The sequence below is a fragment of the Rhinolophus ferrumequinum genome, chromosome 9, assembly GCF_004115265.2.
Source record: "Rhinolophus ferrumequinum isolate MPI-CBG mRhiFer1 chromosome 9, mRhiFer1_v1.p, whole genome shotgun sequence".
Classification (NCBI taxonomy): domain Eukaryota; kingdom Metazoa; phylum Chordata; class Mammalia; order Chiroptera; family Rhinolophidae; genus Rhinolophus; species Rhinolophus ferrumequinum.
In genome coordinates, this window is record NC_046292.1 from 64,207,585 (window position 1) to 64,235,552 (window position 27,968).

Genomic DNA, 27,968 nt, shown 5'->3' on the forward strand with positions numbered 1-27,968 from the left:
GCTGTGAAAAAAGGGTTACGACGGAAAATCGGATGCTGTTTCCCTGTAGTCACAGACCAACTCGTTATTAATCAGTCAAAATACTCTGTCAGAATTAACCACAACCTACGTCAGTCCAAATGTCTCATACTTAATGGGCACAATCACCATCAAATATTGCTTAAATGGGTTACTTAGGGAAAAGAATTTAAATTTCCTTTGGGCATTCTTCCGTAAAGGCTTTAAGTTGGATTTCCATCTATTTAGCATTGAAGAAATGTGAAGGAAAAAAATGGTAAAACCAGTGATTTTCAAGGTCCCTTCCCTATCTTTAGGCAGTGGTCTGAGAATGACAAAAACGTTATAACTGTTTTAGCACACTCTGTGTTTTGATACATTCTAGGGTTCTTTGAACAAGAAGCCATGTTCTGAGTTTGCATCCCCATTTAAAGAGTACCCACAGCCAAACCCTGACTTCGGATCCTGAGGCCTCCTGGTCCTGGCCGATCTCAGCCTCCACCTGGGGCTGCTGATAGGGAGATGGTAAGAGTGTGACCCCTCCTGACGCAAAGGGTGCAGCGTGGGCTGCGCCCACCGAATATACTCTCAAAAAATGAAAAAGACGTAAGTTCAGCTGGAAATTGTGCTTTTCTGTATTAATCAATGTAACCTTCCCTTAACTGGTTTAGAATGTCACCAAAGAAGGAGAGGTAGAATCACCTGCTAGCAAATGGTAAAGTTGACAATTGTCCTCCTCCTCATGTTCTCTAAACTCTCTCCCTCCCTCCCTCTTTCCCTCCCTTCCATCCCTAGATGGACAGGGGTCCGAACAGCTAGGACCTCAACACTGTAAGGAGTCAGTGGAGGCCAGTGGAAATCAAGCATGACCTGATCTGCACAGGGAAACATTCGGGATTGTGGCCAATTCCCACAACCCCCTGGGCAATAGGCATGGCCCTCTAGAATTTTTATAAAGAGGTTGAGTGGTGCGGTCTGGTTGAAAGGAGATATAGTGAGTGGGTTTTCACACATTTATTTTTTACCATGACCCATTTTAAGAAACATATTTTATATACCTAATTAGTATACATATAAATGCAAATGCATACAAATTAAAAGTTTCATGAAACAACAATGTTGCTGTGTACTCTGACATTTTCTATTGATTTTAACAAAAATAAATGAGCTAGTCACGACCCACTAAATTGATTTCATGACCCCACTGTAGTAGGTGGAGAGCAGCAATTTGAAAACACACAAGTGTACAAAATGCCTTGTCTTGAAGTTGTGCTCTATTCAGAGTTAAACTGCTTATATATTTGGGGAACACCTTGGGAAGCTTAGAGATTAGAGGAGGCCTAGAGCTTTAAATATGTTTAGTTTGAGAGGAACATAGCAAAAAACGAAGAAATCAGTGCCCTTACTAGGTCACCTCTGTCTCCCAATATTGCATTTTTCAGAGAAAGGGGAGTCGGAAAATCAAGACCCCTGATGGAGAACTAAGATGGCATACAAAAAGTTAGAAGAATACCAAAAAGCAACAGAAAAAATGATTTGATTACTTCAAAATAAAGTACTAGTTTTAAATTTCTCCACAGATAACTCTCAAATTGGAAACCATGTTTATATCACAAATGGCCTAAAATATGACCCCAAACCAAACTAGTTATTCTTTCTTCGTCTTTACTGCACAAACATCGACTGGTAGAGAGTGATAAAAGTGATGTGTGGTGGTAGAAATTATGTGGGTCTAGGAATCTTACACTCTCTCAGTGGCTGTTATTTAAAGTTTTCTATAGGAAAAATTATTTATCAAATGTTCTATAAATGGCTGAGTAAGCAGAGCTTTTGAAATAGAGTTAGCAAATTCAACTTCATTTCATAGTGGATTATCACTAGCAAGGCATGAGTTTACACAACTGTTGACTAAGTAGAACAAGTGTAATGTCTTAGACTGAATAAAACCCAGTATTTTTTATTCATCAAACCCTAATCCCATCTCATGAATGTAAGTTATTATAATTTCCCCTTCCATTTTTCCATCTCCTGTTTTCTTTCCCACCCGTCACTTCCACCTCAACACACCCTGAGTCTTAAAAGGAAAGTATAGCATCTCCAAGGTGGAAAGAATGTTAGATGTTATCACTGCAAAAATCAAAACCAGTGTTCCCTAACCCCTAGAACAGTGTTGTAGCCCTACAATGCTGACTTGTACAGCATGTACAAGATCCAGCCCAGGATTTTAGATGCCCACTCAGTTTAGGCTGCGTTTGATTTATATTAATGTAAGATTCAATGGTGTCTATTGCCAAGATGGAGATATTTGTGAATTAAAAACAAATTTCTACACACATCAAGTAGGAGATAGCTTTCCCTGACTTGCCATTGAGATGGATAATGTTATGTACAGTTAACACTTGAACAACATGAGTTTGAACTACGTGGGGCCACTTATAATTGCATTTTTTTCATTGAACATACAGTTGGCCGTCTGTATCCCCAGGTTTCGTATCCATGTATTCAACCCACTGCAGATCAGTATTTTCCATCCATGTGAGGAACTTCGGGATGCGGAGGTCTGACTGTATGCATTGTCCTATGCTATTTTATATAAGGGCCTGGAACATCTGTGGATTTCAGTCTCCAAAGGGGTCCTGACACCAATCCACTGCAGATACTGAGGGACAACTGAGTTTTGGGGGAGTCAAAAGTTATACATGGATTTTCAACTGCTCATGGGTCAGTGCCCCTAACCCCCATGTTGTCCAAAGGTCAACTGTATACCTATATATTACAGATGCCGGGTTTGCCTGACACACCCCAATGTGGCAAATGTTGACCAAAGGAGAACATTACTTCACAGTCAAATGACATTCTACAACCTCAAGAAATGATTCTCAAACTTGGAGTGGACTTCACTTCACTCCAGGGCAGGCTACACTGTTCCCAAACTGTGCTGGTGAAGAATCCTGGAAAGGGTGCCAAACCCTTAGGGAGTAGGCGGTAGGAGAAATGTTAGAAATGGGGTGTGCTCAGCCCCAAATTCCTCTAAGCCCACATCCCTCTCGACCAAATCCCTCTATACCCAAAACAGTACGTACAGTTAAAGATGTGGTTCTCTTGGTGAACTTGGCACTGGGGATCCCAAATCTCAGAGGTCTGAGAGGGCACAGGAGGGCTTTTTTAGACCTGCATACTTCCCAACATAAAGGGATTAATTCTTACTGTAGTATCACCCTCATCCTACCTCATAATGCTCTCTGTCTCTGAAGACTGCTCCTTTGTGCCTTCCCCTGCTCATTTCCAGCTCAGAAATTGCTTCGTCTGAGAAGTCCTGGCGTGGGCCAGACACATCTCCTGGAGTTTCCACAGCACCAGAGAGACCCCACCAAACCTGCAAGTGTCTGCCACTGATCTGCCTCCCTAGCGGGACGGTGAGGTCCTTGTGGGCAACAGTGGAATTGAATTCCCCTATAGCTCCGCGGCCCCAGACACGTCCTGACAAGTGGTAGACAGCTGCTGAATGCACAAACACGCATGCGTGATGCAACTATCATTCCTTCACCTTGCAAACTACAGTCATTTTTAATGCAATCATGGCACTCAAAATTACTGCCATCAGCAAATTAGAAACCTTTAATATTTGTTAAAATAAGAACAAAGGAATCAAGGCAAAAATATATATTTAATGAAAGTAAAGGTTTATTTACTTACAGATATTCAAATCAAGCCATGTATTGATGTATTCATCTTCAATGGAATGACCACTCACCCCTGTACATTGCAAAGGAGGCTGAAAAGTTGTATTCCTAATCTGCTAACCTAACTAAGTCAGTTTTGCCCTCATGGATTTGCTGGACAAAATTAAACCAACCCTGAAATAGTTTGTACTTCTAGCTTCATACTCTGCAGTACTGATTTCTCTGATCATACTTGCGGGACAATCCCGACATTAAGAAACAGGAGTCTGATGATTTATTCCTTTCCATGGGATGCCACTGCTCCTTCAACACTCGGCTTCAGGAAGACAATGCACATTTTCACATATTAAATTATTTGACAATGACGAAGTAAACTAGAATGACATTACACACACACATTTTTTAATGGAATTTGTTGTTCGAGATTATTCCTGCTTGTTCGTTTGAATGACAGGTGCTTGTTTATGAAATGAGCCTGAGGACTTTGACAGATTTAATATCAGTTTAGGGAAAGTAATGAAAGCTAACTTCAAAGGTCAGAAGAGCATTCTGATGAAACATCAGGGATTTAGTTACGGTAAATAAATATTTATTGACTACTTGGGGTGAGCAATGCCCTGTGTTCTGTATAAGATAGAAATAAAACCTTTCTCTCTCATTAGATTTCTGTTATTTTATCTTTAATTATGATGCAGCTTGATGAGGGGAATAAACTCTACCACATGTCCAGATCTCCAGTCAGAAAACTAGGCTTTCTATGAATGGCAACTACAAGTTTATATATATATATATATACATACATATGTGTATATATATGTATATATATGTATATGTATGTACTTACAAGAAGCAGAGTACGGCATTAGGAATAGAGACAGTGGAAATGTAATGGCTCTGTGCGATGTCAGAGGGATAGTGGATGGGGCAGGGGGGTTGACACTGTGTGAGGGATATAAATGATAAACGTCTAAGTATTACTTTGTCTTGTGCACCTGAAACTAATAAAAAAAAAACCAATATAGGGGAAAAAAAAGAAAACTAGGCTCTCTGAAGTGGTTACAGATTTTAACAGCAAATGCCATAAAATAAATAATAACCAGCACTCACTTTTTAAACATGCACCTCCAAATTTATATTGAGGTTCATAAGAGGCTATGGATAATTTATTTATGATGCAAAGACCATGGAAGGTAAATCTGTTTGTTCAAAAGTCTTAAGGAGATTTTTCTGTGTTGTGGTTTATATTAGTGGATGGATACCTACCATTACTGTAATAAAACTAATTTTGAAGAAATCTGAGCTCATTAAGAATTCAAAAACAAGCAAAAGCAATTTTCCAGCATATCTGAATTATAAAGGATCCATCCCTGCCTCCTCAGTCTTGTAACGATTCTCTAATGATTCTAGGAATCGCTGCAGAAAGCTCATTTTCACAAACAGTATCTAATAGAAGTCACTCCCTGCTCATCGTGTTCTTTATTTTCAAGGCTTTCAAGATCAACTGCACGGGAATAGATTACATTACTGGATGCATCCCAATTTCTAAACGTTTATTACCAAGGCCATGGAGAAGAGTTGAGAAAGAAACATCCTGAAAGGGAACAGTTGTTCTAACCAGTTGGAGATGACAAGTTATCAAGAACCATTAATCTGCTGTCATGTGAAGAGCCTCCGCCCGTTCGCTTTCCACCTTGGTGAGAAAGTAATTTCTAATTATGGTTTACTGCAGTTTCTCACCTGAGGTTAAACAGAAGTTTGAGGAAATGTGTGCATTTAAAAAAGCACTCATCCAGTCTGCGGGTAAATAAGACACAGTAATGCACAAACTGCGCCTACGCAATTTTGGGGTTTCATGTAAATGAATGATTATTATTTTTATTAATAACTAAAAGGAAAACAATCATTTATGAGAAAAGGGAAGTAAAATAATTCACTTAGTTAAATCAAAGTTAGATTATATATTGTTAGTATGTGCAAATGGGATTCAGTTAGCTCTTCTCTATTGATTTAACGTTCTGTTATGATTAACTACCACTGGCAACAAGCACTTCAGGCAAAAATGACCTTTGTACGTTCATGAAAATCTCAGGAGGTCTGCCACTTAATAGCGATGTGTGACTTTGAACAAGTTACTTAACCTTAGTTGCCTGAGTCTCAGTTTCCTTATCTTTTAAATAGAGCTAGTAATAATACCACCTTTTGGGATTCACACACATACTTGACACACGTTCATTAGTCATTAGACGTGACCTTGATGCTCATCCCTGCCTCTGGGATCAGCATAATTATGTTTTTTCCTAACCAAAGAATAATCCCAGGACCAAAATATGTAGGCATGAATAGTTAAGAGCCCCAATAGAAGGGGAATTGCTATTCAAATACATATTATCCATCCCTTCCACTTATGCCCTCATGTCCCATCCTTGATGTCTAATTCTACTTTTGGGATTTATTACCTTGTGTTAAGCATTGCCTTCTTCCTAAAGAGGTCCCTAACAATGCAAATTCTCCAGGGAAGGATAATTAAAGCCACTATCCGCTTTGTGAGAATGAGTTTGTGTGATTTTTCGCTTACACGCAATATCACACATACTAATCCTTGGTACCTGGGAAAGATAAAAGGGCTCTGAAAGAAGAGCAAAAGGGCACAGGATATATTTCACAATTGTGCTTGCGTAAGCATTGTCATAATCATTTATTAGGTACTAAAAACCTTCTGGAAGGAAACTGAAGAAAGTGGTATTAGTAGCTACCTCTACAGAAGGGAAGTGGGTAATCACACAAACATGGAGAAAGGAGGGCGAGGTTTACTTTCAAAGCATAGCCTCTTGTGCCTTTTGAATTTGGTACTGAAGGCATGTATATATAATCTATCTGAAAATTTTAGTTTTTTTTTAAAAAAACCCAGTCCTCATACCCTGTCACTTGTCTTACTTGAGCATTTAGATAGTTGTTTACAGGACTTTGAAATTGACTTTTTTTTCCTTTAAAAAGTAAGCTGGATTCATTTAAAATATGATTGGCTTATCAAGGCTAATGTATGTTTTCAAAGTATTAAACATATTAAAATATTCATATTCATGAAGACACAGAGTTATTAGACAATTAACATTATTGCTGACTTCCTTTATATACAGTTTCTTCACTAAAACTTAAACTTCCTGCAGACAGAGTTCGTGTTTTATTAACCTTTGGAGGCCCCACTGTGGCAAACTTGGAGCTTTTACAGAGGGTTACTTTCTTGAGTTTTGTTCTCAGTCCTTTCTTCCAAGTAAGAAAAGTCATTAAATATAGCATGATGTTTTAAGTAAGAAGGAACTTATCAGGAATTTTATAAAAACAAAACAACAAGAGGCAGAGACAGGGAAAAGGAGAGGGAGAGAAAACAGTTTAAATCACCTATACTTGTAATGAAACTTTTGGGACTCTACTGATTGGGAATGCTTGCAAAGCACCAAATATGTCATTAGGAGGGAAAACAAAGGTTGACTTCAAATCATGGACACATTTGTCCAATAAAATATTTGCTGCATGACCAAGGTCTTGCAGGACAAAATGTTGAACACCGCAGACATGCTCTCTGCCTTCACAGTTTTCGTAACAGTGGGGGGATACAGAACTGTAAATTGGCAATTACCATGTGGTGTGATAAATACCATCAAAGGGAACGCACAGGATTATAGCTGCTCATAGAAAGAGAACCAAGCCTACGCTTGGGAAGGTGATGTCTAATATCCCATTAACTGGGACTGGAGCTTTAGAGTTCTTCAAATCTGAGTTCAAATCCTGGTTTCACCTGTTCCAATCTATAACCTTGGCTAATTTACTTAATCTTTCCAAGCCTCAGTTTCATCAACTTTAAAATAGAAATAGTGATAGTATTGAGCTCAAAGAGTTGATGTGATCATTCCTTGAAATGCATGTCAGAAATCTGGCACAATATCCAGCAAACGGCAAACACCCAATAACGATTAGCTAATAATATTAACAGTAACAGTAAACTGAGAACTGAAGCAGGCGTACAACCAGGTAAAACGGAGGAGAGGAAGGAGGAAAGAGTGTCCCAGGCAAAGGATAAATGCACACCCAGAAAAGCAATAGCATGGTGAGCTTGAGGCACCTGGAGAGAGGTTTCAGAGGTACAGCTGAAGCTGGAAAGGCAATCAGAGCTAAGCTCAAAGGATTTGTCAACCTCATTAAAGGCTCCTCAAGAATTTTAATCCCAGGAGGGACAGGATCAGATTTGAGTTTTAGAAAGACCAGCTTGGCCACAGTGCGGACAATGGAATGGAGAGTCAGGAGACAGGAAGTAAGGGGGTCAGCGATAATCATTTCAAAATAATGCCTTGGCAGTTGTGGAATTTCACAGTTAGGGAGGCAGGTGTCACATGAAAAAAATATGTAACAGTTCAACAAGGGCCTTAAAGTAATTATCATCAGCTTGTTGGTATTAGCTAATTAGCACTCCATTCATTCATTCATTCACTCAACAAGCATTTATTAACACCAGTGAGGTCAGTGAACTGGTGTTCTGAGAGACTTCAAAGAGAGTGAATTACTCTGCATGGCCTGCTTTCCATAAACACCCCATCCAACACCACTGCCTGTATTCCTCTCCAATGAAAGGTCTGTTACTCTGGCAATCCAGATCACATGCAGCGGCAAAGGCATTTTGGGGAGAAACCACACACCAGCAGGAAACTCAAGCTGGGAGGCAGTGCTACATTGCAGATTAGCATGGAACCTAAGGCATGAAGACGACTCCCCCTTCACTCTGGGAAGGGAAAATGTCACTGTAACTACATCAATGTACAGTAGAGTTCTTACTACTCAAGAAGGAGTAAATCACTTAACCCATTGTTAAGTGAATAATAACAACCAACATTCACAAAAATTTCCTGTTCTGTAAATTTCTGGTGGATTAATAAATTCATTACAACAACTCTATAAATTAGGTATTATTATGTCCACTGTACAGGTGAGAAAACTGAGGCAAGAGACACTCCCCAAGGCCACAGAATTAAATCCAGTCTAATGTTTTCATCCACTATGCTCTATGGCCTCTGGCAGTGGATCACCAGGCTGATACGAGGGTGAAGCCAATTTAAAATGTATGCCTCAAAATCTGACAGGGAAGAAAGGTCACTCCCCACTTTTGGCCAGGAAGGCCAAAACGTGGAAGGTTTTATTACAGGAATAAAACGGAATAGATGAATATGTGACAGAATTTTAGCAGGAAATTGAACTACCCTCATCAAGGAAGTACCATTTTGAAAGGGTTTTTGAAATGTATTTGACTCTTTTACGTTTAAACCACAGCTCTGCCATATGGCCTAAGACAACTTAGGAAGTATTCAAATGGGGTCCCACGCTTATCAGTTTAAAATAGAGTGGGTCATCTCACAGACTCAAAGATGGAGGTGTAGCAAAGGAGATAAAAGAGCAAAGAGAATGAAACCTTTACTTTTGGTTTTCTGCTCAAGTAGGGTGAAAAAAAACTGATTATCTCATTGAGAAATAAATGAAATATGCTTATTCTCTTAGACACTGTAAGGTTCTATCAACCAAGTAGTGAAGCATGTGTAGGATAAGCTGTATGAGGCATGTGCAATATGAACTGAATAAAGACAAAATAGAAAAAAAAAATCCCTAACCCTCCAGATATGAAAGAAACCTGCAATACTACTCCATGTAAATTGCACTGCTGAGTCTTGAGCCTTGGCTCAGAGGACAATGAGAAGAATCCCAGACCAGATGGCATTTTAAAATCCAATCTCACTCGATTTGTCTCTCCTCACTAACCTACCTTGTGTTTAAAGCCATCACAGCCATTTTCACAAGCTGCAATATTCTAAAGTAATCGCTATCCCTTGAGAACACAAAAAGCTCTGTTATGTTTTAAAATATTGAGAACAAATATTACGGAATTTGTGAAACAACTATTTCTAATTAAATACACACACACACACACACACACACACACACACACACACACACACACACACACACCCCCCCCCCCCCCCAACACCAAGTACGGTTTTTCAAACCTAGGCTATTTCATGCGCACATTGACCCCAGGTCACCAACAAACCACGCCCCTTGTTTTCGTTCACTTGCCAGTCCCTTTCTGCAGGTTCACTCGCCACCACTGAAAAGTAAGTTGGGACACTCTAGGTCTGTGGGCACCGACACCCCGTTCATTCATCTGGTGCGCCCTGCTCCCAGCTCCAAGCAGGACTTGGGGGCTCCAGTGTAACCAACTGGCACTACCCCCTGGAGTCCTCGCCCAGTCTCTACCCGTCGGCCTGGAGCGGCACCCCTTACTGCCCCTGGGAAACACTCAGAATTGCATTGTCTTTTCCGCTTTTTAATCTTTCCAAAGAAAATTGCTTGTGAGATGGATTCCCCACCCCACCCACCTGCCCGAGTCCGCACAACCACACTCAATCGGGCTGTCTCGAAGGCACCCAAGCTGCGCCGACAGCCGGGAGGCGCGAACAATGAACTTCTCTCTCTCTCTGACTCGTATATACACAACCTCCCCCCCAAAATGGCAAGTTTTGAACTAGCCACGGATCCAATCCCGCGATTCCCCAAGCAACTCGGGCGCGGGCAGCAGGGGAGGGCCCGGCGCGCGTCCCCGGCCGCGCCCCTCGTGTGGCCCGGAGGGCAGTTACCTCCTTCCTCCGGCTCGGTGCCCCGGGTCGGGTGATGAGGGCAGTCTCCTCGCACACCACGGCCACGTCTTCCACGAACACGCAGTCGGGGAGGCTCTCGTCCGCCGGCAGCGTCACCACCTGCAGCCCCAGCTTACTGCCCAGCACGCCCACGTAGAGCTCGTGCTGCCGCTCCGCGCGGGCGAAATCCACCGTGTCGCCCTTGGCGCGCCTCAGAGCGTGCTGGGTGAGGGACTCGGGGAGCGCCCGCACCACGGCGTGGGTGGCCTGGCCGAAGACAGCACGGTGGACGAGCGCGGCCATGACTCCGGGCGGCGGCGAGGCGGCGGCTGGGGGCGCAACGGCGGGGGTGGGCAGCGGCACTTCCCGCGGGCAGCGCGCGCCTAGCCTGAGAGCGCCCGGCGGCTCCCCTTGGCAGCCGATGAATGTGATGCAGAGCGAGCCCGCTCGCGCCCGGAGCCCTGCCCGCGCGACTGAGCATGCCCAGAGCTCCGGGCGCCGGTCCGCGCGCAGCCCGCGCGCCCACCCCGGCGCTCCCGGGTTTTGCGGTAGCCGAGGCCGGAGTTGGAGCGGTGAGCACCGCACCCAGAGTGGGGCTGGAGGGCGGGGAACGGGGGTCGACCGTGGAAGCGGTGAGCGCGAGAGGTGGGCGCAGGTGGGGGAACCTCGGCGCACAGTCACCGTACCCGGACCTGACGTTACCTGTATTCTGCCGCAGGTGCATATCTCGCATCTCCTCCGAGGAGAACTTGGGGAGTGACTGAAAGGCTTCTTGGTGGTCAGGAGGCACAGGATGGGATGCTTCTTTTGTGGGTAAATAGTTTGACCTCTCTTCCTACTCTCCACCACCCCGCATCTCCCGCAGTTCTTACTTAGCTTGAGAATCTGCCTTCGTACCCAGTGCACATTACCTTGACTTTCTCTGCAAATGACCTCTCGCCCCACGTGAGATTCGAGAGTATATAAAGATCATTTTTCTTACAGTCTTTGAGAAAGAGGGAGGGTCCGAGAAACACATACAAGAAGAAAAATAGAGACATAGAAACTTACAGTATTTCAAGGACAAGCCGCGCTCACAATGTGATTCTGGTGTGTTTGTTTCCAGGGCCCACAGAGGTAAGGAGGCAAAGACCAAACTTGCTTTCCCCACGACAGACTTGTGCTCACCTTGTGCGGTGTCCACCGTGTAGCATTACAATTACTTGCTACTGAGAAAAGGTTTCCAGCCTCCCGGGCCTTCCCCTCAGCCTGTACAGATTCTAGAATTCCCGTGGTATCTGTTGAACGTTTCTTTTCCCATACCCCGCAGGGAGTGCCTTTTCCTTCTTAATGGTATTTCTGCTATTTTTGAGGGGAATATCCACTTCAAAAACCAGGTTATAACACCAAAATAATCTCAGGTAATAATCTTTCCTCACCTTGTGTAATACATTTCTAATGTAAAGATTGATTAGATCATAGAATATTAGATTTGAATGGAACCTTAGAAACCCTCTCATCTAACTTCCTACACAATGTTCTTGAATTCCACCTAAAACACATATGACAGTCATTAGATCTCGAGCATTTTAAACCTCTCTTCCTTAGAAAGTGTATTCCACTTTTGAAGAGCTATATGGTTAAAAACTTCATTTTGGGCTTAAATCCCACTGGTCCGAGTTCTGCCTCTTGGCATTACCCAACATGCTAGTGTTCTTTCACAAGACAGCATTCACATATTTGTAGACAGTTCTGATGTCTATTCTGCCTGATACTACCCCCGCCCCACCATCCTGACCCCTTCCAGGCCTTGAGCCTGAATCACCAAAAAGGAACTAGTGATTTGGTTTTTAAACCCCTTCAAGCAGCATTCTGGTCATCTTCCTTTTGAGACACACCAGTTTGCCTGTATGCCTCTTAAATCATGGTATCTGGAAATAAAAACAATTCTACCTGTGCGGTATGACCCCACACAGACTACAACAGAACCCTTTTTCCAGATGCTAGGCTTTTATTAATAGTGATTCATATTGTATTTGCTTTTTTGGTAGTCTGTTTCCAAGGCCTGGGTCATAGCCTTCTTGCCAGAACTCTGACCCCAGTTTTCAGGATATAAAGGTTTCTAGGAGCAGATCTATCTAAGAATGGTAGAACAGTTGTCCCAGCTGAGGTCAGAGAAGATGTGATCTGCCTTGTCTCCCCTCTCCCAAAGGTAAAACTTGAGTTTACCCAGATGATGTGGCATTTCTTATCTTTAAAGATGAGGGGTCTTAAGTGAAGGACATCTTTGACCCTGACACTGAGGAGTGGGACCAAAAGTAAAATAAACCTTTAAGACCTACTAGGTTCTACTTCTAAGGCAAAAAAAAAGGGGGCCCAGGATGCGCCATTGGCAGCAGCTCAGTGTCAGAAATCACTGAATGGTATCTTCAGACAGTGGATTCCCACCACTGCTACAGGTGAAAGTTGACCCATGTGCTGAGCCCAGGTTAAAATGTAGGATGTAGTTCACTCCTTTACTCCAAATTGAGGCTCCATCCACCTGCAGTTGGCCTCTCCCTAGCAACCTTAATTCATGCCCATGCCTTATCAGAGCCTGAATGCTTTGCCTGACATCCAGTTACTGAGCCTAACTGAACAGAGTCCTGTGTACCACTCTGGGCTCATGTCAGCCTTACAGCCAATTGAAACCTGAAAGTTTTTTTCCTATAAATTGGGCTCTTGGTTTTTTAAAGTCTAAATTCATACTTTTATCCCTATTAAATGTTATCTGCTTCATTCCAACTTGTCTAATTTTGATTCTGACATCTTGCACATTATTTATTACTTCTCGTTCTGTGTCATCTGAAATTTAATAAGCACACATTCTGCCTCCTCTAAGCAGTTGTCAAAAAGTGTTAGAATGTGTATATTGTTGAAAAGAATAATAAAAACACCAACTGTCTAAATTATAATTTACATACCTTCTGCCTGAGCAATGAAGAACTGTTTTTAGGTCAATGGACTGTATTGAACCTAATACATTTATAAATTCATTTTCCCCACAAATATTTATTGAAAATTCCCAAGGCACAACACCCTGTTATGTACTTCAGAGTCATACAAAAGCATAAAAACATGATCCTTGACCTTGAGAATCTCACTGAAAAAACAAGACATCCGTATTTGGAGATATGGGTAAGGGCACAGAAGTAGAGACAACAAAATGTTACAGGAAGTTGAGAGAGAGAGATCTCTGTGGCTGATGGGGATGGAAGAAAGCTGCTTAAAGACAGTTGGACTTGGTTTAGGCCTTTAGGATGTGAATAATTGAGAATTCTAATGAAAAGTATGTGCGAAAGCCAGACACATGTTCATGGAATAGTTCAGCTCAATTCACATAAGTTTTGGTTAAGATAACTCTAGCTGCAGTAACAAACCAACCCCAACACATACTCGTATGATGGTACAAAGTTGATAGACATGTATCTCACGTTCACTTAAAGCCTAACACAGATTTTCCTGATTGGTGCCGGACTCTTCTCCAAGCAACATTCAGAGATCCAACTTTCTTCCATTTTGTGGCTCCAGCTCTTCAAAATTTGGTATCAAGTTTACCATGCCCACTTTCCTCAAGCTGAAAGAATGGGAAAGAACATACAGCACCATGTTTGAGAGACTTACTGGGTCAGGTCAAGAAGGATGCCCCTGTGCTCACAATCCTTTGGCTAGAACTCAGTCACACAGCTATGATAACCACAAGGAAGCTCTTGGAAATATAGCCTCTGTGGGCCCAGAAAGAAGATGGGGGTTGGCTTCTTGTCCACAGTACAATGGGGAAAGTGGGAAATAAAGGTAGAGAGGTGGGCTAAGCTTTCATCACTTGAGCAATGGAGACACGTAGGTGTGGAGACTGAGAGTAGCTTCTGGAGCCAGACTTTGTGCGTAAAGGCTTGGCTCTGCTATTTTCTTATTGTATGATCTTACACATGTTACTTAAAAGCTCTTTGCCACAGTTTCATCCTCCTCTGTACAAGGGAAAATAATGAACCCATTATCATAGGGTTATTATGAAGGTTAAATCAATAATGCAAAGTGCTTAGAAAAGTGCTTATAATAGTACCTAGCACCTAATAAGTGCTCAATAAGTATTATCCATTGACAGATTTTTTTTTTTTTAAAGATTTTATTGGGGAAGGGGAGCAGGACTTTATTGGGGAACAGTGTGTACTTCCAGGCCTTTTTTTTTCCAAGTCAAGTTGTTGTCCTTTCAATCTTAGTTGTGGAGGGCGCAGCTCAGCTCCAGGTCCAGTTGCCATTTTCTAGTTGCAGGGGGCACAGCCCACCATCCCTTGCAGGAGTCGAACCAGCAACCTTGAGGTTGAGAGGACGCATTCCAACCAACTGAGCCATCTGGGAGCTCAGCTGCAGCTCAGCTCAAGGTGCCGCGTTCAATCTTAGTTGCAGGGGGCGCTGCCCACCATCCCTTGCGGAACTCAAGGAATTGAACTGGCAACCTCGTGGTTGAGAGCCCACTGGCCCATGTGGGAATTGAACCGGCAGCCTTCGGAGTTAGGAGCATGGAGCTCTAACCGCCTGAGCCACCGGGCTGGCCCCTCCATTGACATATTTGAACAGAAGGTTTTGTACATGATTTCCTATCAAAGGCCACGCACATATCTACATCCACTAAATTATCAGAGTCCTAGAGTTATCCTAATTCTTTCCAACTGAACCCCTGGTCTTTCTAGGTTGACAGATCAAATCTCATTCACAAATTTTATCATAGATTCAATATGTATTTATTAAATACATGCTACATACCAGGTACTGTGCTAGGTACGGGAATGTAATTGTAAAGGATAAGGTGAGGCTTCTGGTCAAATTGCTCTTCACTCTTGCACACATTTCAAGACCATTGTAACTAATTCCCTGTTTAAAGTCCCTCTATTTGAAATAACTACAGCTGTTTCTATTCTCCTGGCGGAACACGCCTGATAGAGAGGCAATTTTTCTTTTTCCTTGGTAATATTGCTGGTACCTGCATTTGATGTCAATTTTGGATAGCAAATATTTCAGGATTTAAACAATTATTCCTGCGTTACTCCTTTCTTACTCTATTTTTAGCAAATACAAGATTTACTTTTATTGAGGATGAGTGTTTGGGGGTAGAGGTTGGAATCCTAAAATGGAATGAGGGCTCAAGGGTGTCCTCATGCACCCCAAGTTCTAGAAATACTGGATCAAGTAAGCACCATACATCTGCAATGTCACAGTAAGTCCTGAGAATCATTAAATTTGACACAAACACCTTTACTGTGGCAGAAACCAATTGCCGCAGAGCACCTTTGACGTCCAAGGAGTGAGCGATGTTTGGTCAAAGGGGCAAGTAGTAGGTTACAGACTAGGATATGGTTCCAGGGTAGCCAGGGCTCTGGTTCCTAAAGTCAAGATACGTAGCCTCCTGAGGTTTCTTCAACTTTCATCTGGGAATTCATTTATTAAAGAATTATTTACCAAGCACCTACATTATGTATGGTAGAGGAAGGCAGAAAAGCGGTGAATAAGGCGTGATGAAGCTGACATTGACTCCCAGCCCTCTTGTATTCTAGTTGTGTAGCCTTGATGTGCCCCAGACCCATTGTCCACCATTTCCTGTCTTGCTGTAAGTCCTGGAGGACTGTGCATCGTGGACTATGTCACCTGGGATCCCATCATTGTTGGCTTTGGCCAATGGGAGACACTACAAGGATGGGAGGGCCGAGGGAGAGAGAGGTCAAAAAGGTGCTTATTTCTCTTCTTCCCTTCCTGCTTTTTCATTGTTCTCGCAACAGCTGCATTCTTCTACAACCACAGCTTCTGTCTGGTGGACCTTGTTTGGTGATTCCATCTCCCAGCTAGTTTCTGATAACCCCAGGTAACTACCTACGTGGAAGTAAGCAGCACATAAACCCACTTTTAAGCGCATGACATTATATTTTTTGAAAGATGTGGAAAATAGGTGACTCAGCATTTTCAGACAGAGCATTTGGCAATATTCAACACATATGGATGTGGTGCCTGGGACCATTAACTCTCTGGTCACCTCTCTCCAGCTTCTCATAGTGTTTCCTGGCATTGCGAATTCTACATTGAGAATATTGACCAGAGTAGCTGCAGAAGTAATCGATGGATCTGACATAACCATCAAGCACATGTTTGATGTAAACATGTCAATGAAATTAGCCAAGTTAGAATTCCTAACTTCCATGCTCTAGAAAGAAGTGGCCAATTTACTACACCTCGGTTGAACTACTTGAATTACCTACATCTAGGGGTGATAATGGCTTCCCATTTTTGCTAGTCGCTGAGTTCCTCAACATCCTTTGTTGGTTTTTTTATTCTACCCACACCTCTAAAAACATTTCCCTTATTAAACATTCTCTTCAAAATTGTTAGCTGAGTATGCCATTTGTTTTTTCACCAGGGGCCTTACTTGAGTGAGTCACTTGAATTTATGTGTAAAGTAAATGTTACAATACCTTGTTCTCTGAATTGTTTTGAGGCTGAAATGTGACAGCACATAAAAAGGGCCTTAGCATTGCACCTGGCACCAGGAAGTATTCAATTAATGAGAACCACTAATATTAATGGCTATCGGTGCCAGCCACTATGATAAATACCAAAGTTTCCATCTGCCACTGTGTAAAATACCCATTCCAGTCAATGTATCCAAGTTCTTCAAATGATATAACGCATACAGTGCCTACCTCCATCACAGGACCACTGGAAGCATTCAGTAAGTGTTCTTGGCTCTTCAAAGGTCCAACTTCTCGTCTCCTCACCTTCTCCCATGTAAGCAACATTTTCCTTTTTTGAATTTCCATAACTCTTTCTATAGTCCTCTCTTATGCTGCTTATTACTTTCTCTTAGCAGTGTAGTCACTCTTTGGTGCCAGCGTCATCCATTTCATTACAACCACATTAGGGGCTAATGAGATGATCAAAGTAGACTGAAAAGTACAAAGTACTCTATAAATGTATTGAGTTTGAACACAAAGAGTGTGGTGTATTATGAGGATTTGCAGAGATTAGTGTGGCCCTGTACATTTCTCTTTTTTTTTTCAGTTTTTCAGAGCTTTTTGCAACATTATCTTTCTAAAACTATTTTTAATGATTATTTCTTCCCAAATGTATATTTGTGGTGGAAGAAATAGATTAAGGGAAAAGCCTTTTCAAAATTTAGGCAGTTTAAATGTGGAAGAATAGAAAAACATTTCTTTACAGTTGAAATTGTTATACATATGGATGTGTGCATGTACACACACACACACACACACACACACACACGGGCACTCTCCAGGGCTCTGATAAGCCCCTTCATTTCCTTATGAAATTAAATTGCTTCATTTCCTTATGAAAAACAATAAAAATGTCAGTTTTGCAATACCAGGGAATTGTCATGTTTGTTCTTGTGCTAACAATCCACAACTGTTTTAATGGCATTAGAATACACCTGTCCCAGGAATCCTCCTTCATGCTTTCCTCTTTTGCATAAGGGACACTACACTCTGGCCTTCTTTTCTACTCTCTCTCTGTCTCTCCCCGCCCCCTTCTGTTCCATTTCTTTTAAATGTTGGTGTTTCCCAGAGTTCCCTGGCCTCACTCTCTTTTCCTCCAGCACTTCTTACGCTCTCCTGCAGGTGAACTAATCCAGGCCCATGACTTCAAATACCACCTTAATGACAACAATGCCCAAACCTTCATTTCTGGTCCTGTGCTCTTTTCGGAGCTTCAGAACTGCCTAGAAGACGTCTCTGTTTGGCTGTCCAACAGGAACTCCAAAGCCAAATTCATTGCGTTCTCTTCAGAATTGCTCCTTCTCCCTTTTCATTCTCTCTTCCATTCACACCGAGAGTTGCTCAAGCCAGAAATCTGCATGTTATCCTTAGTTTCACCATCTCCTTTGCTTCTACATTTAATCAATAATCATGTTCTGACAGATTAATCTCCTTAAAACAGCTCAAATCCCTCCATGTCTCTCCACACACTCTGCCACCACCTAGTCCATAACATATTATTGGTTTCTGGATTATTGCAACAGACTTCTCTTCAGAGTCATCTTTCTAAACTGCAAAACTGACCATGTCACTCTCTTGCCTAAATCCTCCAGTGGCTTCTGTCATGCAGGGGCTCTGCTCCCGCTCCCCGCACAAGAACGCAGGATATGGTGAGGCCAAAAAGGAACACCAATGGAGCCATAGATAGGGGAGTCACACCACTATATTCTTGCTGGAGGCTGGGTTGGAAACATAGAAAGCAGGATCCACACTATGCACAATTCACCATCTGCTTCTCTGCCAACCAACCAACCAACCAACCAACCAACCAACCAACCCCTTGCTAACTGCAATCCGCGCTTGCCAGCCACCATCTGCTGCTAGCGTAGCCACGGTAGTTATATTAGTGGCCAATGGCTCACTGGTTACAGCTGACGGCCAACTAGCCACAGCTGATGGCCATCCAATCACAATTGATGGCCATTTACTACCCGAGCCAGCACCTTTCTATGTGAGGCCGAGAGCCTGGAAACTGCACTCCTGGCTCTGTCCCCACAGCCTCCCAGGACCCTCAGAATGAAGTCCAAATGTCTTAGCATGGCCCACAGGACTCCCCTGCCCATCCTCATGCTAGTCACTTCCCCATCCTTTCTCTTACATGCACCTCTGCACATCGGGCTCTATCACCTGGAATGTGCTTGACCCATCCCTGTTCGGGTAACTCCTAACCCTCATTTAAGACTCAGTAAAGGCATCACCCCTTCCCCCCACCCCAGGCTGGATGTGAGGCACCTGTATCCCTGTTTTCACTCCCACCACACAGTACTGTATTACTTGCTAGTCTGAAGAGCTCTTGGCAGATACACACATTTTTTTATCGCTGAATCTTTAATTCAGGTGTTTAGAGAATGGCTTAATTAAAGCAGTGGATAGCATTCGCCTCTCTCGACGCTCATCAGCCCATTTTCATAAGAATGGATTTCCGTTCTAACAAAATAAGATTATACTAGGCCCCCTCCCGGCTCCAAGAGTCTGTGATTCTATTGCTTCAGATGCTTGTTAATTGCCGTAGGGCAGTAGAGAGTTCACAGTGTGGGTTTGAATCCTGGCTCTGTGACAGCTGTGTGATCGTACACGATTTGCTTAAACTTTCTAAGCCTCAGACCCTCATATGTAAGACAGGAATAGTAATACCAATCTTCGATGAATATTAAGAGGATTAAATAAAATTCACTTAAACAATGTAAAAAATATGTTCTCCTTATCCTTCCCACTGCTTAATTTTGCTGCAGTGGTTCAGATATGTCTTCCCGTGGCTTGCACTATCAACAACAAAGATGTTTTGTATGTCATATTGTGGGACATTTTGTAATAATTTTTTTATGTCATAAATGCCATTAGATTCTAATTTATCTATACTTACATCTAATTGATGCCACTTATTATGTTTTGAGTATTTTTTGCTAAAATTCAATCTAGTGGTAAATTTATTACCATATAACAAAGGTTTAAAATACAAATGATGTCATTTATGTACAAAGCAGCTCAAAATGTTATTAAATGGATAAAATAGTCAAAATATCAACTTTTTACTTTTTGTGGATCTTTGACACATTTTGAAACAAAAATTTGAAATCAATTAACACAATGAAATAGTCAGTATTCAGATAGCCCTTTGTTCAAATCCTGGCTCCACGACTTAACTCCTGTACAGTCCTGGTCAACCAGTTTCATTCACAGAACTTTGATATTTTTCATTTGTAAAATGAAGATGACATCTACCTTATGGTATTATAATGATTAATGAGAAAATCCATGTAGGCTTTGCAGCATATAAACACTCAACATATGTTCTCAATTTCTGTGATGATGATGGTAATGGTGATGATGATGATGATAAAGAACAAGGAAGAGGAGAGGAAGAATAAAATATGCAAAAGCTGACAATAATTGGCTTTCAATGAAAGTTACTCCTTTTTCTCTTTCTATCATGTAGGGTGTCACGCCGAGTCTCTGGTTCCGCTCCCCACATAAGAACGCAGGACATGGTGAGGCCAAAAAGGAACACCCACAGAGCCCACGGTAGGGGAGTCATACCACTATGTTCCCGCTGGCGGCTGGGTTGGAGACACAGGAAGCAGGAGCCACACGATCCGCAACCTGCCATCCGCTTCTCTGCCAACCAACCTCACTTGCTAACTGGAATCTGCCCTTGCTAGCTCAGCCACGGCAGTTATATTAGTGCCCAATGGCTCACTGGTTACAGCTGACGGCCAGCTAGCCACAGCTGATGGCCATCCAATCACAGTTGATGGCCATTTACTACCTGAGCCAGCACCTTTCCACGTGAGGCCGAGAGCCTGGAAACTGCTCTCTGGGACTCTGTCCCCACACTTTCCCGTTACACTTATGATAAATGAATTCATTTATCAATTCTAGGGTCAAAACCCATTATAACAAAATTGTTGCCCAACTTCCCCTGGGAACCGTCTTGTATGGAATGTTGGTGAAAATTTACATTTTAAATAACTTAAGTTATTTATATTCCATATGCTTGACAATGTACAGGCACAACCCTTAGAAATATAGGTCATGCAAAAAATAGTGTCAGATTATTTCCCCACATTGTTTTCGTGCCAGCACCAGTATCAAATTATAATAGGGGTCTTATAAATTAGGGCCTGCATCACACATAAATAGGGAGCTTGGAAACTTCTAGTGATTTTATAGAGAGAGCCTCACCATCCTGATTACCTGAACTCTTAGCTCTCAGGTGGTTGTTACACATTCCCTTATTTTACCCTTCACCTATTTTCTCCTCTGAATTATCTTTCCTGAATTCCTCCTCATTATGAATGTGTGTTTTTCACTCTTTGTTATCGTTATCTATTGCAACATAACAAACTACCCCAAAACTTAATGGCTTAAAACAATCATTTTATTCTGCTGATCACTTGTGGATCAGGAGTTTGTCTAGATGGTTGATCCATGTGGAATTGGTTGGGGCAGCTGGAGCTGGAGGATTCACTTCCAAGTTGGATTCCTCACTCACATCTCCTGTGCTTCAATGTTCTTTGATCTCTCTCTCTCCACAAGAGTCTCTTCCTCCAGGGCCTCTGCATGTGGCTTGGACTTCTCACAACATGGTGGTCTCAGAGCCGTCTCACTTCTTCATTGGTGGTTGGTTTCCTAGAGGTGAGAGGTGGGAGCTGCTAGGCCATTTAAGGGCCACACACGGAACTAGCATGGCATCCTTTCCACCTTCCTGTATTGGTCAAAGCAGTCACAGGCCTGTCCAGACTCAAAGAGAGAGGAAATACATGATACCTATTGATGAAAACAGGCCCATCATTAATTGACCATATTCTTCTTATTCTCCAAGTTCTGTTATTATTCCAGTATAGTATGTATATAACTTTCTCAGAGAATTTGCTTTCCATTTCCTGAGCTAACTTTTCCTGAATTAAAATCAGGGTCCATACACACAAATTTATTTACAAACTAGTGTTATTTACCAACTAGTGCTAGGTACTAGTACGATGAAGCAGGGAAAGCAGATATTAATAAAAGAATCATATAATTAAATACTTACAAACTAAGTGCTATAAAAGAACTGAGTACCCTGAGCATGTATCAATACAATAACAGAAATTCCATCTATCCGGGGGATCAAGGAAGGCTTCCTTGAGGAGGTGACCTCTGAGCTGAGACTTGCAAGATGGGTAGGTATTAACCAAAATTGGAGAGAGCATTCTAAACTATGGGAACATATAAGCAAAGGCAAAAGGTGAGAGGGAGCTTAATGTGTTTGAGGAAAGAAAAGAAAACGCCATGCACAAGAGCTGGAATGTGGGTGGTATTGTTAACCTCGTTTCAAAAGTAAGGAAACTGAGGATCAGCACCTAGCCGAGAGCCTGAGACAAGGAAAGGGCTCCACTGAACAAGCTTACCCAATGATGAGGAGTTTGCCATTGAGGGGCCACCTGCCTTCAGGCTCTTCCATAGCCTTTTACAAGTAGCACAGTGTCCGCCACAGATCTAACGATGTCTGACGTGAGCGTCATCCAGAGTCAGAGAAATCAGCACAAAAAATCATCCTAAGAAAACATCACCTACGGAAAATATTACACATCCTGGAGGTATTACAGATAAGAGTGTAGTTTACATGTAAATCAAAACTAACTCATGCCAATTATTTAACTCTTTTAAAATGGTGTATGATTCACACTACTATCTCCATTATATATATTTCAGTTTTTATGTGAAAACTAGAAGAAAATGGTGATTTATCAGCATACAGATCACATAAGTAGCTACTTACTAAATTTTCGAGAAATTATTTAAACACCTCAGCAAATCAGTATATGCATTAATATAAGTCATTGCATAGATTATCTGTAATTTAGTAGTCTAAGATATTTTTTGCTTTTACAACCTAATATAGAGGCTTCAGTTCTTTGTTTAGTTCTTAAGATAATTGTAATGTATTTATTATAATTGAAAAAATTAACTATGCCAGCTGCCAACTCAAAAGTGGAAACAGTTTAGAAAGGTCTTTTAAAGTAAGACTTTTTTAAAATAACAAAGGAAAAAAAGCAAGATTGCCTTGGAAAGCAAAATTTCTTGTTGTTGTTTTTGTCCTGGGGGAATGCTTGTGACAGATACATCATTTTAGGGAGAAAGGGGACAAGAATGTTATACAGTAGTCCCCAGCCCCTATCCATGATTTTGTTTTCTGCAGTTTTAATTACCCAGGGTCAACAGCAGTCCAAAAAAATTAAATGAAAAATTCCAAAAATAAACAATTTATAAATTTTAAATTGTGCATCATTCTGAATAGTGTGGTGAAATCTTGCATCATCCTATCCGTCCTGCCCGGAATATGAATCATCCCTTTGTCCAGCATATCCATGCGCCAGCCCGTTAGTCAATTAGTAGCCATTTTGGTTATCAGCTCAGTTATCAAAAAGAGAAAGAAAGACCACAGTGACATAACTTTTCTTACAGTATATTGTTATAATTGTTCTGTTTTATTATTAGTTATTGTTACTCTCTTACTGTAACTTTTTATAAAATTTATAAATTAAACTTTTTCATAGGTATGTATGTTTGTATAGGAAAAAACAGTATATATAGGGTTCGGTATTATCCACAAATTCAGGCATCCACTGGGGGTCCTAGAACATATCCCCAACACATAAGGGGAGACTACTATATAAACCAATCACAATTGCACTTTTATGGAAAACCTATGAATTCCCACAAAGACCATACACTGCCTCTTTAAGAAGAAAGAGGTTTCAACTTATATTCGCTTTTTGCCAAGAACTCTTCTGACATCCAAATTAATTGTAGGGATTATCCTTTCAGTTGTACGCTTCCTTTTATAACCTAGTTCATATTTCTTGAACGTCACAGTATTGTCTGCTTCATTGCAACGTCGTTCTGATCCTCATCGTTCTGATCCAACCTCAGAAATGGTCGTCGACTGGTAAGATGGAGATCAGGGGAAGAAGCTGGGCATTTTCAGGAAAGACGGGTGAATGTCAACTGATGAAGAGTGGGCTGTTCACATTTGGGGGAATAGTTTCTAGGGCCTTACATTGCTCTATAATATTGTATTCTGTATACTTTAAATTACTTTATAATATTTATTTAAGGAATATGGTGGAACCAATACAACCTTTAAAAGGAATTATATTTTCATTGCCTTTTGAAAATGCAAACGTAATTTTTATTTTACTTTAATTTGCACTTTGCTTTTAAAAGAGTCATGGTTTGCAATAGGCCAAGAGGTAATAACTGCAAAACTTTAAGTAGTTAATAACCAGAGATTACTTTTCCACCCTCTTGTTTCTTTTATAAAAAAATACCAGAAGGAAATTAAATGCTTAATTAAATTAAACAAATTAGCGCATATTAATATTACCATGACCAGTGTTTGCAGCACTAATTGTTTGTGGGGTTTTTTTTTGAGTATTATGACAATGTTCACACAGTCTGAAAGCAAAGTAGGTTTGGCCATAAATCAAAACAGGCAGTGTTAGTTCTTCATGGTATGGGAACAGGCATTCTGGAGGTGGAGCACGTGTGAGTATTATCAAAATGACAATTAAATAATGCTAGTTTTGTTTGCTGGGTCTTGTCTTAATCGCTTTAGGGTGAAAATGGTGCTTCCAACTTCCATCTGCTTGGTTTTGCTTGGGGGAGCGTCCTGTTGGGCTGGCCTAATCACATTTCCTGGAAGAGTTCACCAAGATCTGAATCGGGAATTTCCAGAAATGACTATACCCATCTTAACAGATACCGGAATCTAAGAAGATAGTATTTCTTTGTCACATTGTTCTAAAACAGACATTCAATTCAAAGAGCACATGTCTGCTCTCATAGGAACAACTACACGCAATTAAAAGAGAAAACAGAATATGCGACAGAATAGCTCCTTCAGAAGAGTGGAAGAACGAAAGCATTGCATATAGTTCAACACTTATATCAGTAGGTCAAACTGTGACAGAGTCAAAATTTATCTTAGAAGTTCTCCAATGCTCCCCACCCACACACTGTTAGCAATTCTCATGCCTAGGCTTAAACTGCTTCCTTCCATAACCAAGATGTACTAGCTAAAAAAAAAAAAAAAAAAAAAAAAGATGTACTAGCTCCAGAGTTCATTCTTTCAGACTCCCCCTAAGCATCTAATTAAACCAAAAAAACCGATTTGCACTACGATCTTAGTAGATGAAAATAACTTCAATTAACTCAATACTTTTTTATTGAGTGACTAAGCGTACTTGGCACTGTGGCTAATAATCTGCTTAAGAAACAGTTTCTCTATTTATTAAAAAAAAAAAAGGGAACAACTAGGAAGCTCCACAATAAAAGAATTGTTAAATAAATCATTGTACATCCATATCTGTAGGACACTCTTCAGCCACTAAAAGTCATGATGTTGTAAAGAATGCTTCCATCCATTATGGATGTTAGATAAACTTAATGTGCTAATCATTTCACTATATATGTATGTCAAGTCATTATGCAGTACACCCGAAACTTACACAGTGTAGTACATCAACTATATCAATAAAACTAGGAAAAAAAGAAAATAATGCTTTAATATAATACCAGTTGTATTTTAAAATCGTTCATAGGAAAAAAAGACAATAAAATATAATAGTAATTTTGGTTTATCTTTAAGAAGTAGGATTATGTATGATTTTTATTTTCTTCAAATTTTTATGTATTTTCCAAATTTTTTTGAAGGAGCGTATACTTAGGCTATAATCAGAAAACAAACAATAAACATGATTTTTTTTTTAAAGATAATTTCTCTCTGAAAGAGTTGTCAGTCTAATCTAGAAAATACCAGATTGAAAACAAACTATTAGGACGTTATAATAAGTATAGTAAGTATTATCATATAAGTGGTACAAGGTGTTACGGGAACAACTAGACACCTATATAAATAATGGAAGATTTAACATGTTACTGCCCCCAATAATTTTGTAAAAGTCTTTAGTATTGTAAGGAAAGGTAGTGTTCACAATTCCCTATCCAAAATCTTCAGCACCATATTGGTTTCAAAATTTAGACTTTTTTGGATTTTAGGTAATAAAGTGAGTGTATGCATTTACATAACACTTCTAGTGGGTCTGGGGCAGCACCCCATAATATAACATATTAATATTCCCATTTAGTGAGATGGGACTATTAGAATAAGGATTACAAAGCTTCTCATTAGTTTAGGCCACCAGATTTGTTACTAAAAAGTCTTGCTTTCTGGAGCCTTTTGGATTTCCGAATTGCAGATTAAGGATTGTGGACCTAGATGAGAAATGTGGGGAGTGAGAACCAGAACCTGTGCAAGGTGTCATTTGATATCTATTTCTCAGCTCCTAGCTCATTAAACTAACACTGGCTCTAACTGTAGGAGTCATAAAACTGATTCTGAATCATGTTAGAGTTTATGATCGTATTTGATCATAGACATGTACTCCAGGAGTGAAAATGCTCTAAGTCTGTCTTGAAGAAGTGAATGCTTAAGGGGTTTGGGGTTGTTTTAAAAGAGAAAGAAATGTTGTTATAAACATACTTTACAAATAGTTTAAAAACATCAAGAAATATGTGGGTTTTATAAATAGAAGTAATACTAATAGAGCTGGCAAAATGTATTTCTTAGTACTCTTTAAAGGTTGTCTCTAAGCCAAACATTTCCTAATCTCTCCTGGAAGAACACTGGCAGCTAAGAGACCAAAAGGCTGTGGTTTCAGACCTTAACTATAAAACTGCTGAGTTTAATGATACGGAGCCAGTTTAGGAGAAATTTTTTTATTTATTTATAATTTATATTATATATAATGTGTTCTTTTTTTTCAACTTTTGTGGTATAATGAACAGTGTGTACTGTCTAATATTGCATACCTACCACTAAGGACCAGTAGTAATTTCCATGAAGTGCCAGGTAAGTGGTTTTGGGAGGGGGGAAAGTGCCCAGGATGATTCATTTGAAATCAACCATGACAGTTTTTCTGCTGACAAGGCTGACAGAGGTAGGACTAGAGCAAAGGTTAAATTCTTCAGTTCTAGAAAACTGTTTTGTCTTTAAGGCTGGCTCCTCCAAGTTCTTCTAGTTTATCAAGATGAACCATTTCATTTTCTCCTGTGGATACAGTCAGGCATAACATACTGAGCTTTTGACAGAAAAAGGAATTTGTTCATGGTTTTACAAACCATGCATTCAATAAATGTTGATTTGTTAATACAAATTGACCATCAAGATTTAAATTCCACAAAAAGCCCTCAAAATAATGGTTTAGGTAATCATTACCAGCTTCTTTTCAAGTACCCTTATTACTAGAACTATCAGTATTTAGCAAATTGGTTGATTTGACCTCCTATATGCCTTTTCAGCCTCTGGTAGAAACATGGCCCTAGGGCAAAATCAGGCGCACAACATCAGGGACACATATACCTTATGAGTCATTGGGAGTTGGCTATTTTATCGCTGTTTTCACATAATACTAAATTCTTAGAAACTGATACAGGCTACTGTGAGCTATGAATAGCACAACCAGAGCTTCAGTAAGTTTCTTTGTTCATATTAAATTCACATTCTATAGCTCAACCAGAGCTTCAGTAAGTTTCTTTGTTCATGTTAAATTCACATTCTATCAGCTTTTATAGATTCCTGTCCGTATCACACTAAAAGTAATTACTACCTATTTAATATCATTTATTGTTGCATAGAGAAAATAAGTGAAGGATACCTGTGTCTTGTCTTCTGGGACCTTCCAATTTTGAACAGATGATGACACCAAACAGAGACATATAAGCTTTATAGTAAACAATTGCTGGATTTAAATACGTAAAACATTATATTGAGTAAACCTTTAGTTGATGAGAGAAGAGGCAATTATAGAAGGAACCCACAGGGAACTGCTGACTTTTTAAAAGGGCTTAATTAATTATTTAATTAAGATACTCTTTCCTGGAGGAGGGCCAATCTGGAAATTTTGCAGATGTGCTGACTGCAAAATAACTAAAGTTCTGGAGTGGGAAATATTCCAGGACTCCTAATATTTTTATCTCCAAACCTTGCAAGAAATGGCATCAGAACTAAG

At 40.6% G+C, this 27,968-nt stretch overlaps 1 protein-coding gene and 1 long non-coding RNA gene across 3 annotated transcripts in view; both read right to left on the reverse strand.

The window, feature by feature from the left end:
• The window catches only part of DDAH1 (dimethylarginine dimethylaminohydrolase 1), a 142,675-nt gene extending 131,862 nt beyond the window's left edge, over window positions 1–10,813 (reverse strand). Inside the window, 1 exon segment of the mRNA XM_033115449.1 lies at window positions 10,358–10,813. Within this exon segment, the coding sequence (XP_032971340.1) occupies window positions 10,358–10,660 (303 nt within the window). The 5' untranslated portion in view covers window positions 10,661–10,813.
• Window positions 10,814–21,308: 10,495 nt separating this feature from the next.
• LOC117026466 (uncharacterized) overlaps window positions 21,309–27,968 on the reverse strand; it is an 86,720-nt gene continuing 80,060 nt past the window's right edge. Inside the window, exons 2-3 of one of the 2 annotated variants that reach the window (XR_004423779.1) lie at window positions 22,305–22,466; window positions 21,309–21,543 (exon numbers count right to left, since the gene is read on the reverse strand). This is a non-coding gene — a long non-coding RNA (uncharacterized LOC117026466). Of the gene's footprint in view, window positions 21,682–22,304; window positions 22,467–27,968 lie in introns of both variants that reach the window. The other variant, XR_004423780.1, reaches the window with a different exon arrangement.